The sequence below is a fragment of the Balaenoptera physalus genome (assembly GCF_965194825.1).
Source record: "Balaenoptera physalus genome assembly, chromosome: 1".
NCBI lineage: Eukaryota > Metazoa > Chordata > Mammalia > Artiodactyla > Balaenopteridae > Balaenoptera > Balaenoptera physalus.
The window spans coordinates 79825487-79840549 of NC_138882.1; the positions used below are offsets into that span (position 1 = coordinate 79825487).

Genomic DNA, 15063 nt, shown 5'->3' on the forward strand with positions numbered 1-15063 from the left:
CTAATTATGAAAAGTCTGAAAGAGAAATTAAGGACACACTCCCATTTACCATTGCAACAAAAAGAATAAAATACCTAGGAATAAACCTACCTAAGGAGACAAAAGAACTGTATGCAGAAAACTATAAGACACTGATGAAAGAAATCAAAGATGATACAAACAGATGGAGAGATATACCATGTTCTTGGATTGGAAGAATCAACATTGTGAAAATGACTATGCTACCCAAAGCAATCTACAGATTCAGTGCAATCCCTATCAAACTACCAATGGCATTTTCCACAGAACTAGAAGAAAAAAATTCACAATTTGTATGGAAACACAAAAGACCCTGAATAGCCAAAGCAATCTTGAGAAAGAATAAATGGAGCTGGAGGAATCAGGCTCCCTGACTTCAGATTATACTACAAAGCTACAGTAATCAAGACAGTATGGTACTGGCACAAAAACAGAAATATAGATCAATGGAACAGGATAGAAAGCCCAGAGATAAATTCATGCACCTATGGTCACCTAAGCTATGACAAAGGAAGCAAGAATATGCAATGGAGAAAAGACAGCCTTTTCAATAAGTGGTGCTGGGAAAACTGGACAGCTACATGTAAAAGAATGAAATTAGAACACTGCCTAACACCATACACAAAAATAAACTCAAAATGGATTAAAGACCTAAATGTAAGGCCAGACACTATAAAACTCTTAGAGGAAAACATAGGCAGAACACTCTATGACATACATCACAGCAAGATCCTTTTTGACCCACCTCCTAGAGAAATGGAAATAAAAACAAAAGTAAACAAATGGGGCCTAATGAAACTTAAAAGCTTTTGCACAGCAAAGGAAACCATAAACAAGAAAAAAAGAGAACCCTCAGAATGGAGAAAATATTTGCAAATGAAGCAACTGACAAAGGATTAATCTCCAAAATTTACAAGCCGTTTATGCAGCTCAATATCAATAAAACAAACAACCTAATCCAAAAATGGGCAGAAGACCTAAATAGACATTTCTTCAGAGATGACATACAGATTGCCAACAAACACATGAAAGGATGCTCAACATCACTTATCGTTAGAGAAATGCAAATCAAAACTACAATGGGGTATCACCTCACACTGGTCAGAATGGGCATCATCAAAAAATCTACAAACAATAAATGCTGTAGAGGGTGTGGAGAAAAGCGAACCCTCTTGCACTGTTGGTGGGAATGTAAGTTGATACAGCCACTATAGAGAACAATATGGAGTTTCCTTAAAAAACTAAAAATAGAACTACCATACAACCCAGCAATCCCACTACTGGGCATATACCCTGAGAAAACCATAATTCAAAAAGAGCCATGTACCACAGTGTTCATTGCAGCTCTATTTACAATAGCCAGGACATGGAAGCAACCTAAGTGTCCATTGACAGATGAATGGTTAAAGAAGATGTGGCACATATATACAATGGAATATTACTCAGCCATATAAAGAAACGAAATCGAGTTATTTGTAGTGAGGTGGATGGACCTAGAATATGTCATACAGAATGTGGTAAGTCAGAAAGAGAAAAACAAATACCATATGCTAACACATATATATGGAATCTAAAAAAAAAAAAAACATGGTCATGAAGAACCTAGGGGCAAGACGGGAATAAAGACAGAGACCTACTAGAGAATGGACTTGAGGACACGGGGAGAGGGACGTGTAAGCTGGGACAAAGTGAGAGAGTGGCATGGACATATATACTCTACCAAATGTAAAAGAGATAGCTAATGGGAAGCAGCCGCATAGCACGGGGATATCAGCTTGGTGCTTTGTGACCACCTAGAGGGTGGGATAGGGAGGGTGCGAGGGAGGGAAACGCAAGAGGGAAGAGTTATGGGGATATATGTATATGTATAACTGATTCACTTTGTTATACAGCAGCAACTAACACAACGTTGCAAAGCAATTATACTCCAATGAAGATGTTAAAAAAAAAAAAGAAAGAAAAACCTATGCACTAACACACCAGAGCACTAACGTGAGCAGTAACAATCCCAATCAAATTATTAGCATGGTGAAGGCTTTTCATACACTTTCACCAGTCTCACAATTAGTCACGCTTTTGCAGCCTTCAGCCCAGGACTCACACGACCTCCTTTTAGATGTATGTTTTTGGGGGCAATCACCTCCAATAGATGTTGGCTTCATCAAAATTTAAAATCTGATCCCTAGTGTAGTTTTAATCATCAAAAAATGTTTTTTTTTAAAGGCTGAAGAGAAATATCTTGGCAGCTTCTTCATCAGCATAAGCAGCACCACAGTATAGCTTAATGCTATGAAATGCACAGCAATTTTTGAAGCCACTAAACTGTCTACTGCGTGCACTAATGGCACTTAGAAAGAACTTGCAGCATTTTCATTAAGATCTCCATATCTTACTAAGTATTTTCTTTAATTGTGAGAAAGTGTGGTCTTTATTGCTTCACAACATTAACCTGTTAAGGAAGATGGCATACGAATGGATGTACCTTCTATATTATTCTGACACTGTTCTTTCAGTTACCAATCAAATATGGCCTAATTTGCAGCCAGACACTTCTATTTTTTGCAGAGCAGAATGTATACTTATCTATTTCATTCTTTTTAACTGAGATATACCGCTTCTTCATATGAATATGCATTTCCCAACTGGTGGACATTTGGATTCCTTCTATTTTTTTCCCCAATTACAAGCAATGCTGCAAAAAATTTCCTTGCACATGTCTCTGAGGAAGTTTTTATAGGTTATGTTCCTAGAAGTATTATTGGGTCATAGTACATGAACATATTTAATGGAACATGTAAAGTAATTTGGGGAGCATTAGCACCATCATGATATTGGGTCAATTGATGGGTATAATTTAACTATTGATTTATTCATTTTTATGTCCTTTAATAATATTTTATCATTTTTTAAATAAAAGAGTTGCACATTTCCATTGCACTTACTTCCAGGTATTGTACGGGTTTTATTGCTATTGTGACCGGGTTCTTTTATAAGTCATATTTTCTAATTGATTTCTGCTGTGGGAACCATTTTTAATGTGTTTAATGGTTATCCTATATCAACACAAATGTTGAACTCCTATTGGTTCTAATAGTTTATGTGCAGGTTTTCTGAGATTTTAAACATAAACAATCATATGTGTAAATCACTGTACATCTTTCTTTTCTGATCATCAGATAACTTTTTTTTCTTATCTTGCTGCTTTGGATTGGACAGTGCAGTAATTTGATAGTAGGCAACTTGCCATGTCACTGACCCCAAAGGGAAGCTTCTAAAATTTCATTTTTAAGAGTGATATTTGCTCTAGGTTTTTAGTATCTACTCGTTTTACTCTTACTTACGGTGGATAAATGATAATTTTTCTGGTATCTATTGAAATAATCTTATGATGTCATCATTTAAGTCTGTCAAGGTGGTATAAATTATATTGATTGGTTGTGCTAATTTCAAACTATCCCTGAATTTCTGAAGAAAACCTCTGAGAGGTAAGTGTTAATTATTTTACTGTGTTCAAGATGACCCTCTGCAGCTGGCTACCCAGAAAAGGTGCTGGTCAATGTAAATCTCCATGGAATCAACTCAAGCACCAATCGTTGTCAGCTGCAAGGCTTGAACACCTACCTTTCAGTCATACCAGCATGGTCTCACCGTGAATGTATATATGGCTCATCCTTTCTAAGCTTGAGTTAGTGTTATTTAGCTGCAACTACAAGGCTTGGACCTCAGCCCCCAACCACACCAGGGGAAAAGCGAGGCCCACCCCAGCCATGAATGCTCAGTTGTCATGCCATATTACCATTGTGTCACTGACTCTTATCGCACAGGGTAGAAGCCAGTACTTCTCTAATCATGCAGCCTCACAACCCAAGGGTAGGGGTCCCTCTTTAGAGTCTGATGTTTTGCCCTATTAGTTCTCTGAGCATTGCTCTAGAATGTGATTGTTTATGAGTGCACAGCTGTGATGGTGAGTGTCCCCAGTAAATGGTGCTTCAGCAGGCGAGAATATTTGCCATTTGCTCTTGTTTGCTTACCAACTCTACTTAGTCATGATGTTTAAAACTTTCTTTTAAATTTAAAAAATTTATTTATTTATTTATTTATTTTTGGCTGCATTGGGTCTTCGTTGCTGCGTGGGCTTTTTTAGTTGTGGCAAGTGGGTCTACCCTTTATTGCGGTGCGTGGCCTTCTCATTGCGATGGCTTCTCTTGTTGCAGAGCACAGGCCCTAGGTGCACAGGTTTCAGTAGTTGTGGCATGCAGGTTTCAGTAGTTGTGGCTCGCAGGCTCTAGAGCACAGGCGCAGTAGCTGTGGCACATGGGCTTAGTTGCTCCGCGGCATGTGGTATCTTCCTGGACCAGGGCTCGAACCCATGTCCCCTGCATTGGCAGGTGGATTCTTAACCACTGTGCCACCAGGGAAACCCTAAAACATTTTTTTATGTAGTTTAATTTGACTTGCATAAATTTTATGTAAGATTTTTGCATCTATGTTCATAGATGAGATTAGCTTCTCATTTTCTTTTCTTGAACTATTTTTATTTGGGTTGTCATGTTAACTTGTTAAAATAAGTCAGTTAGCTCTCTCTTTTTCAAAATTCTCTATCTTTTTCTTCACAGTTTTCTCCCTTCCTCCCTCTCTCCCTTCCTCCCTCCTGTCCATTTTCTTTCTTTCTTTCTTTCTTTCTTTCTTTCTTTCTTTCTTTCTTTCTTTCTTTCTTTCTTTCTTTCTTTCTTTCTTTCTTTCTCTCTTTCTCTCTCTCTCTCTCTTTCTCTCTCCCTTTCTCTTTCTTTCTCTCTTTCTCCCTTTCTTTCTTTCTTTCCCTTTCTTTCTTTCTTTCTTTCTTTCTTTCTTTCTTTCTTTCTTTCTTTCTTTCTTTCTTTCTTCCTTCCTTCCTTCCTTCCTTCCTTCCTCTCTCTCTCTCTTTCTTTCCTTCCTTCCTACCTTCCTTCCTTCCTACCTTCCTTCCTTCCTTCCTTCCTTCCTTCCTTCCTTCCTTCTTTCTTTCTTTCTTTCTTTCTTTCTTTCTTTCTTTCTTTCTTTCTTTCTTTCTTACTTTCTTTCTTTCTTTCCTTCCTTCCTTCCTTCCTTCCTTCCTTCTTTCTTTCTTTCTTTCTTTCTTTCTTTCTTTCTTTCTTTCTTCCTTCCTTCCTTCCTTCCTTCCTTCCTTCCTTTCTTTCTTTCTTTCTTTCTTTCTTTCTTTCTTTCTTTCTTTCTTTCTTTCTTTCTTTCCATCTATGCTTTATATGCTGAGTATCTTTTTTTTTTAATTGTACTTTTTAAAATAATTTATCTTATTTATTTATTTTTGGCTGTGTTGGGTCTTCATTGCTGCGTGTGGGCTTTCTCTAGTTGTGGCGAGTGGGTGATACTCTTTGTTGCGGTATGCAGGCTTCTCATTGTGGTGGCTTCTCTCGTTGTGGAGCACGGGATCTAGGTGTGTGGACTTCAGTAGTTGTGGCTCGCGGGCTCTAGAGTGCAGGCTCAGTAGTTGTAGCATATGGGCTTAGTTGCTCCACGGCATGTGGGATCTTCCCTGACCAGGGCTCAAATCTGTGTCCCTTGCATTGGCAGGTGGATTCTTAACCACTGCGCCACCAGGGAAGCCCTGCTCTGAGTGTCTTAATTATATTTCTCAACAAATAACTTCTCAACTGCTCTTAAATTCTGTTTCCTAAGGTGAGTGTTCCTATGCTTGTGGAATGGGGTGCCCCCTTTTCATGGCATTAATTCTTCCAGCTTGTCTGTAGATGCTGTTACTGTTTTCTGTAGCTTGTCTCCAGGACAAGCTATATTTGGAGGAATGAGCAAGAAGTGCTGGCAAGGTGTACCAGTAATTTCTCTTCTGGACATGGGAGTTTAGAGTTTCCTTGTAGGTGTCTCCAGCCTCGTGGATGCCTTACTTCCCAGGCAAAAGTATTCTCACTGCCCAGGTTGAGGTCAATGACCTCTGATACTTAATGCTTGATTAAGAAGGCAAGAGATGGTGACAGTGACTCAATCAATCTCTCCACTACTTTGTTCTACCACTTGTTTCCATTGCCCTTTACTTTGGAGTACTCTCAGAAACACCTCAAAATTTCAGAACAGCCCTCCCCAGCGTATATTTTGGGTTATACTTTTCTTCTATCTATGTGATTTACCTGTTTTTTGTCTTTCAGACATCTCCCACATTTCTTTCTGCCCATGGAACTCTTTCTTTTGTTCTTTTAAAAATGTTCTCTATCATTTGTAGGAATTGAGATGGGAAGAAGATATTTGTGATTGAGTTCAGTCCACCATTGATTATATTTAGCATCTAGGCTTTTTTCCCTGCAGTTCCTTCCTACATTCCCTCATTATTTTTTCATCTATTACCCCACAACACTACTGAGCTCCAACTCTGTGTCAGGCTCTGCAATAGGCTGCCTTTCAAGAAGGTGATGCCATTGCCCATAAATAATAGAGTATGAACTTTCTCTCATTTTCCTAACAGAGATGCTGCTGCTGTACCAATCTATGTGCACAATTTTTCTTGACTTTGGGATCATCTTTCTTACATGCCTAACCAAGGTTAAAATTGTAGTGTTTGACCACTGAGTAAGTGAAACCAACTGGTCCATGTACTAACAATCAAGCCACCTTGACCTCATTCACAGAGTGTTTGCCATAAGAGAATTAGCTAAATATCTTTGAACACTGCTCTCTATAGCTTCATATTTGATCAATTTTTCATTCCTATCAATTTTCTTGCTGACCTGATTCTCAAATCTCTCCCCTTCTCTGCAGTCTTAATGCTTCTGCTCTAGTTTTGACCCCTATTATCTTTAGCATAACTGTGATACTATGATTTGTAGTAAGAAGTATGTATTTGGTCTTTGTCCCTATTTCTGCCATAAAGCTCCTAAAACCCTTGGAGAGTGACAAAAGTCTTTTGTTATGTGAATGAAGTGACTTTTGGACTACACCTAAGGATGGAGGCTGGTTACCAGGAGAAACGACCATATGATTAGAGGGTTGGAACTGTCAGTCCCACCCTCCACCTCCAGGAAGGAGAGAGGGGCTGGAGATTGAGTTCAATCACTAATGGCCAATGATTTAATCAATCATGTCTATGTAATGAAGCCTCCATAAATACCCAAAAGGACAGTGTTCAGAGCTTCCAGGTTGGTGAACATGTGGAGATGTGGAGAGAGTGGTGTTCTCAGAGAGAGCGTAGAAGCTCTGCACCTTTTCCCCATACGTTGGCCTATGCATCTCCTCCATCTGGCTGTTCCTAGTTATATCCTTTCATAACTATGGGGTAATCTAGTAAGTAAAATGTTCCCCTGAGTTTTGTGAGCCACTCTAGCAAATTAATCGAACCGAAGGAGGAAGAGGTCATTGGAACCTCCAATTTATAGCCAATAGGTCAGTAGCACAGGTGACAACCTGGGCTTGCAATTGGCATCTGAAGGGGAGGTTGGGGAGGCAGTCTTGTAAGATTGAACCCTTAACCTGTGGAATCTAACACTGTCTCCAGGGAGATGGTGTCAGAATCGAATTGTAAGACACCCAGCTGATGCTGGAGCATTGTTTGGTGGTGTGAACACACACACACACACACACACACACACACACCCTGCCCTGTCACATTGGAATTGGGTCCAGAACCATTTTAACAACTTTCTTGTTAACTGGCTTAGTGCCTGATCCCTGGTAAATGCTCCTAACATGTGTCTTGGTGAACTAATGAACTAAGACCCACTGAGTGGTCTCCCTATTTATAGTCTTTCTAACTCCAATACATCCTTCATCTTGCTGCCAAGGAAAATTTCAAAACACAGGTCTGACTATTATTTCCTTGTTCAGGAAGGCTCCAAAGCCTCTCACTTACTTTGAAAGAGCTTAGGCCCAAATTTTCTATAGATTTTTTTCATTAAGAAGTTTTATAAATAGTGGCAACAAGAGGGACAATAATACTTTACAAATACAACTGGAATTATTTTGCTGGTAAAGCAGAACAGCAATACTAATAGTGATTAGGAAGTAGGAAACACCAGGTAGAGAAGCTACACTTATGAAACACTTTAAAGAGTAAACAAAAGAGTGAATTGGTACAATCTGTGGAATAAGGATATCTCAGAATTTTGTCTTGCAAACCAATAAAATTTGGGGGCTGAAAAGACATTGACTCACTAAAATGGACTATCATGAATAGAGAGGTTCAAGCAAGCTTTTTGGAGTTTGTGAATGAAACAGTAGAGAATGAAGTTTGTGGTGACCATTGCTTGCATTATTCTCTTAGTCTAAAACTCTCACTTCCCTTTTTGTGGCTTAGCTTAAATGCTGCCCCTTCCATACAAAACTTGTGCTTCCCTGGAGTGGGGGGGGGGGGGCGCCGGGATTCCTGTGGCAAGTATGCCAGTGGATGTTTCATTTCAGGGCAAGTAATAACCAGTTTGGACACACAATACCTTGGATTCACGGTATTGTCAGGGAGATATTTCTATTTGTCAAAATTCATTCAAATGCAAGTATCATAAAACAAACTAAAATAAGTAAAAAGAGTGTTTATTGGCTAATGGACTTCAGAAAACCTGAGGTGGTACTAGTGTCAGGTGAGACTTGATTCAATAACTCAAATAATGTCCTTGGAGGCTCTGCCATCTCTCAGCTCCACTTGGGAATCAGGATGGAGAGAGGTGGAAGGGAGAACCACTTCTTTTAGGTATAGGGCTTTAAAACTATTTCACTTTTTAAAAAACGATGTGCAAGTATTCAAGAGGAAGTTACAAACTGTATTGAATGCTGTTGCCAAGAAGTTGAACCAAAAATCAATTATTAAATTTGACCAGAGAGAGGTTTTTGTTTATGTTCGTTTCACTGGAGTGGTGGAGGCCAAAGTCTTGTTTGCAGACTGAGGAGAGAACAGGAGATGGGAAAATAGAGATTGTCAATACACATAACCCTTTCCAGGAGTTTTGCAGTAAGTGAGAGCAGGAAAAAATGGACAGTAGCTGAAGAGGATGTGGAATCTTGGGATTCTTGGGATGTGGAAATCTCTTCTTTCCTTCCTTCCTTCCTTCCTTCCTTTTTTCTTTCTGTAAAAGATTAAATATATTACAACGTATTTGTTTGGTTTGGGGAATGATTGAGTAAAGATGAAGAAATTAATGATGTAGCAGATAGAGAGAATATCTATAGAAGCAAAATTCCTTGAGTGATCGAGAGGATATGGGATCCTTTGCAGAAGTGCAAGAGTTGGCCTTGGATGTATACAGGGACAGTTCATCCTTTGTCATAGGAGGGAGGCAGAATATGTAAGTAAAGATGCAGAAAGACTGTAACCGTGGTGGTGGGAGGATGTATAAGGATATCAGTTAGGCTTTTATAACAGGAAGTTTTATAACAGGAATCACTACATTAATAGTGATTTAACAAAAGATAGTATATCTCCTTTAAGTAAATGTTTGGGTAGGTGGTCCAGAGCTGATAAAGTGGTTTCATAGTCAATTATCCAGGCTCCCATCTATCTGCCAACCTCAAACGTGCATCTTACCCATGGTGGTCTAAAAGTGATACTCTAGCTCCTGCTATCATGTCTGAATACTAGGCAAATGGAAGGGGGGAAGTGGAAGTGGAGAGTGCATGTCTTCTCTTTAAAGGGGGCAACCTGGAAATTGTCCCTATTACTTCTGTTCATATCTCATTGGCCAGAATGTAATCACATTCTCACCCCTAACTGCAGGGGAGGCTGGGAAGTTTAGTGTTTGGCTGGGTGACCATGTGCCCAATCAACAATGCTATTCTTACTGTATGAGAAGTGGAGAATGAACATTGTGGAGCTGCCAAAAGCCTCTGCTACAAGAGATATGGTAGTTTTTTTTAGGGACTTCCCTGGCGGTCCAGTGGTTAAGAATCTACCTTCCAATGCAGGGTACGCGGGTTTGATCCCTCATTGGGGAAATAAGATCCCACATGCCATGGGGCAACTAAGCCCGTATGCTGCAACTACAGATCCCACGTGCTCTGGAGCCTGTAGGCCACAACTAGAGAGAAGGCCACACGCCACAACTAGAGAGAAGTCTGCGTGCTGCAACAAGGAGCCCACACGCTGCAGCAGAGGATCCCGCATGCCGCAATGAAGATCCCGTGTACCACAACTAAGACCCAATGCAGCCAAAAAAAAGAGAGGTATGGTAGTTTTATATGCTTGCTTCTGATTTCTCAATAAAGAGCTGTGAATGCTGAGTATTACAATGGATAGGATTTTGTAGATTTGAGGAGAGAGGAGGAGCCAGCTTGAAGAGTGAGTTAAGTAGAGAACTATAGTAAGATTGCCAGGCATCATGGAGAGACTACCTGAATTTTGGGAATAAAGGAAATAGTAGGGTCAGATCATCCTGACTCTTCCCTAAACCTTGACATTTTCAGAAAATGTGAAGAAACTCTGGCATACGGTATGTTTGTGATCAGGCACATGTTTCACTGGACCAGAGATTTCTTCATAATTAAACTCAATTGTCTAAGAAATATATATCTTTGGCTCAGCGAATGGCATCTTTGTTTTCCTGATTTCCCAATTTGTAAACTAGAGGTGTCTGACAAGGGTTGGCAATGGTGTTCATCTCTAGAAGCTATCAGCTTTTCTCCATGAAACCCCATGACTTGGGCTGAAGTAGGTGCTGGAGATGCAGCTATCATGTGTACTCAGATGGCTACTCCTCTATTAAGATTTTCCCATTATTTTCTCAAGATAGATAGCCAAAGTGGAACTCTTGGGGAGCTTCTTCATTTTTCCTGTCACAAAGAGTTGGTGATTCAGTAGTCACAGGAGCTTGTAATATTGGTAAATAACCCACATTGATTTCTCTGTTCTGGAGTTATTTGCTTCCCTTCTTCCCAGAACCCTGACATTTGCTGCAAGAGTCAGTGTTGGAAAATCATTCACAGAGTGACACAGACTTCCCCACTGCCTTGGATATAAATCCAGGCAGAATGAGGCAGGTCTTGAGGCAAAGAATCTAGGACTTCTTGTCCCTGAGCTTTCAACCAAAGACATCTTCTCCAAGAGGGTGAATCAAGATTCTAGTAACACTGGCAGCAGAGAATGACCATGGAGAAACTGTTGTGGTGTTTCCTGATCTTGATGAAGTAGGGGGTACTCCAGGCTATGCCAGGGATTTGATCTGAACAATGCAGGTGGGGCCTAAGATTATACAAACTGAAGTCAGAGGAACATCCAGCATGGATGAGTGTGCATGTGTGTGTGTGTGTGTGTATATGTGTGTGTGTAACTGAGGAACAATCAGTTTCTTCATCCCAAACTCTATATGTGAGGAAATAGATCTTTGTGATCTGAGAAACTTCTCATCTCTATAAGAAGGCCTTTGTGTTTCCCGAAGAGTCAGATAATTCCTACGTATCCCTGAAAGCACAGTTAAAGAAACCACTCAAAGCCTTCACCGTGTGTCTCTATATCTACTCAGAGCTGGCCGTGTCCCGTGGTTATAGTGTTTTCTCTTATGCCACCAAGAAAGAACCTAATGAGATCCTCATATTTTGGTCTAAGTGTAGAGGCTATACTCTTGCAGTGCATGAGACTGAAGTATTATTCAAGAGTCCTGAAAACACCCAAGCTCCAACACACATCTGTGCCAGCTGGGAGTCCGTCTCTGGGATTGCAGAGTTCTGGGTGGATGGGAAGCCCCTGGTGAGGAAGAGTCTGGAGAAGGGAGCCTCTCTGGGGACAGAGGCAAGCATCATCCTGGGTCAGGAGCAGGATGCATTTGCTGGGGACTATGATAAAAACCAGTGTTCAGTGTGAGACATTGGAGATGTGAACATGTGAGACTTTGTGCTGTCTCCAGATGAGATTAGCACTGTCTATGCTGGTGGGACCTTCAGTCCTAACGTCCTGGACTGGCAGGCGCTGAAGTATGAAGCACATGGTGAAGTGTTCGTCAAGCCTCAGCTGTGGCCCTGAGGCCGTGCCGTGGTCCTGAAGGTGCTTCCTGGCAATTACACCTTGTGGTTCTGGACCTTCCCCACCCCCTATACACATACTGCAGGCTTGCCCTGTGAACACAGGCTTTTGCTTCCCTGCTCTACCTTCCTCAACACCGGAGATGGAATTTAAGTGTCTGGCTAGGGAGATTGTGAGTTACATTGGGAAACTTTGTCTAGCAGGATCAGGATTGCAGGTGCTTTGTGTTTTGCTATTTTTTTTTAAGTTGGAAAGATTTTAGAGATAATCCCTTACCTTCACTCAGATGAGAACATCAGGACCCAGAAAGGAGAAGTGATTTTTTAAAAAAAGTCACAAGGTGAGTCTTTCTCTGAGCTGAGAAGGGAGTGCTGGTCTCCTATCTAATTTCCTACTCAGGACCCCCCAGAAAGTAGGAAGGACTTGCCCATAATCACAGGGCTCTTCAGTCTCAGAGTTATGACATTGGCCCAGGTTTTCTGAAATGGGAAACCTAGTGGTGCAGTTCCTCCACTTTCTCAAAGTACCCTGGAAGGGCAATCAGAATGGCCCTAGTAGAGAAGACCTATCTTTTTTCATAGACTAAGTGGGGCATCTAGATAGAGTTACTTTAATTATTATTGCCAAGGGCTTACATGACCATGTTTTTGTTTGCTCATAGTGATTTCTTAATTTTGTAGTTCTTTTGGGAAAATCTCAAACTCCACATGAACCACATGGGACTGTGAATCCCCACCTATTTCCACAACATACCCAGGCCACAGAGTGGGTGTGACCCAGGCTATCCTATCAGAGTAGCTCAACCCTGTTTGGAGATTGGGGGGGATGGTTACATGTTTCTAGCAGGACCAATTATAATCTTCCCAAAGACTGATTTATGAACTTTGGGAGTGAGACTTCTTCTTTCTGCTGGAATTCCAAGCTGAGAATATATTAACCTGAGACTGCCAGCAGCCATCTTGTTTACCGCATGGAGAAATACTATGAGGAAAGAAGCCAAGCTGGGACCAGTGGAGCCGAGGGATTGACAGAGCAATGGACCCTTGACTGCACTGTTTGAATTTCTGAATCAGCCTTGACTGGAATCAGATCTACACCTGGACTTCCCAAGTTCACGAACCAATAAAGCCTCTATTTATATTAGCGAGTCTGAGCTGTTGTTTGATGCTTGCATTTGAAGTGGTGACTAACTTTTCTAAAGATCTTCTGAAACCAAGTTCCTGTGAGTTCAGACTGATCATTACCTCTTCTGCAATAACATACCTATGGCCCTCTAACCTCCTATAGGGATTCTCTCTGACGAGCACAGCCCCTCTTTTGTGATGGCTGGTAATTCACGTGAGGCCAGTTATGGGGGTTTAAAACTCTCACTCGATAGAGTAAGAGGTACAAACTATTATTTACAAATTAAGCTACAAAGATATACTGTACAACACGGGGAATATAGCCAATATTTTATAATAACTATAAATGGAGTATAACCTTTAAACATTGTGAGTCACTATATCATATACCGGTAACATATAATATTGTACTGCAACTATACTTCAATTAAAAAAAAATTCTCGGGCTTCCCTGGTGGCGCAGTGGTTGAGAATCTGCCTGCTAATGCAGGGGACACGGGTTCGAGCCCGGTCTGGGAAGATCCTACATGCCGCAGAGCAGCTGGGCCCGTGAGCCACAATTACTGAGCCTGTGCGTCTGGAGCCTGTGCTCCGCAACAAGAAAGGCCGCGATAGTGAGAGGCCCATGCACAGCGATGAGGAGTGGCCCCGGCTTGCCACAACTAGAGGAAGCCCTCGCACAGAAACGAAGACCCAGCACAGCCATAAATAAATAAATTAATTAATTAAAAAAAAAATTCTCACTCTATCATTACTCCAATTTGAGGAACAGAAACTAAAGATCATTGAGAGCCAAGAATCTGCTTTTAGATTCAATGGCTGGAATGCACTTTTCCTGGCTGCTTGGGTCCCTGGTAGAAAAGGACCCCTCAAGGATGATGGCTGCTGGCTCCTTCCAGAGGTGTCCTTCATCTTGGCCTTCAGTACCAAGTGAGCTGTTGAAGTTATTCCACAGAGGTCACATCCAAGTATGAAGGATGTGGCTCCCTGTGATTATATATAAAACAGTTACTTTAGGGAAGGCATATAGTAGACTAGTTAAGCATAGAGGTTCTGGAATCAGCCTGCCTAGGTTTAAATCCTGGCTTTACAACCTACTGGCTATGGGACTTTAGGTAACATGACCCTCTTTATGTCTCAGTTATCTCATCTATAAAGTAGGGGAGAAGTAATAGTAATTAGTTCAAAGAGTTGTTGAAAGGATCAAGTAAGACCATGCATATAGAGCACTTAAGGTAGTGTTGGCACATAGTAAGCTCTCAAAACAGTTATCTGCTATTATTATTATTAGGCTGTTTTGTATGATATCCCTAAACATAGGTTCATTATATACCAGCGAAATACAATTTGGTGGAAGTGGTCTGGGTTGACAGCAAGTGAAGAGTCTGATTTGTCAAAAATTAACTTCAGAATATTAGGATGATAAATTTATGAATATTGTGTTATGAATATTGATTCCCCAATCGACTTTGCATAACCATTTGGAAGCATAGAAGTTAAGGATACATTCTTGGGCAAATATGTGAGTGCAGATGTTCTCTGTTGTCTAATTAGGGCAGACCCATACACCCTGACATTCAGCTAAGCAGAAGGAAGCGTTGACACTTTTTTTCTAGTTAAAGAATCCAGTCAGGAGATATGTCTTAATTATAGAAGACCATCCCAACTCCCCAAGGATGTGGGCTGAGCTAATATTTTGCTCAGAATTCAATTACTGGTACCTTACTACTCATAGTTTAGTGGACAACCTCCAGTCCTGATAATTTTAGCCAGAAAAAATTTTAAAGCTGGTATTTGCATTTGGTGAACATTAAAAAATCTCAATAAAGCATTCCTAGAATGTTTAAGAAATTTAGCTCACTGGTAAATACTTCATTGTAACCTTGTTAGAGAATAAATTTTAAGGTAAATGGTGTACTGTTGTACTATACAGAGTGGTTTGACATAATCCAATTAAATATTAGATGACATCTACTG

At 40.6% G+C, this 15063-nt stretch overlaps 2 protein-coding genes and 1 long non-coding RNA gene across 7 annotated transcripts in view; 2 read left to right on the top strand and 1 right to left on the bottom strand.

Moving 5' to 3' along the window:
• LOC309643969 (C-reactive protein-like) overlaps positions 1-15063 on the top strand; it is an 83102-nt gene that overhangs the window by 51701 nt on the left and 16338 nt on the right. The window lies entirely within an intron of this gene.
• The window catches only part of LOC309645550, a 251878-nt gene continuing 241654 nt past the window's right edge, over positions 4840-15063 (bottom strand). The window contains exon 2 of the long non-coding RNA XR_014254954.1: positions 4840-5218. This is a non-coding gene — a long non-coding RNA (uncharacterized lncRNA). The remainder of the gene's footprint in view (positions 5219-15063) is intronic.
• On the top strand, positions 8558-13799 carry LOC309638542 (C-reactive protein-like; the record flags this gene model as incomplete). Its single annotated transcript, XM_082414614.1, is given in 4 exon segments — positions 8558-8594; positions 11340-11800; positions 11804-11824; positions 11828-13799. Coding segments are annotated over 4 exon segments (654 nt in total). The 3' UTR covers positions 11963-13799.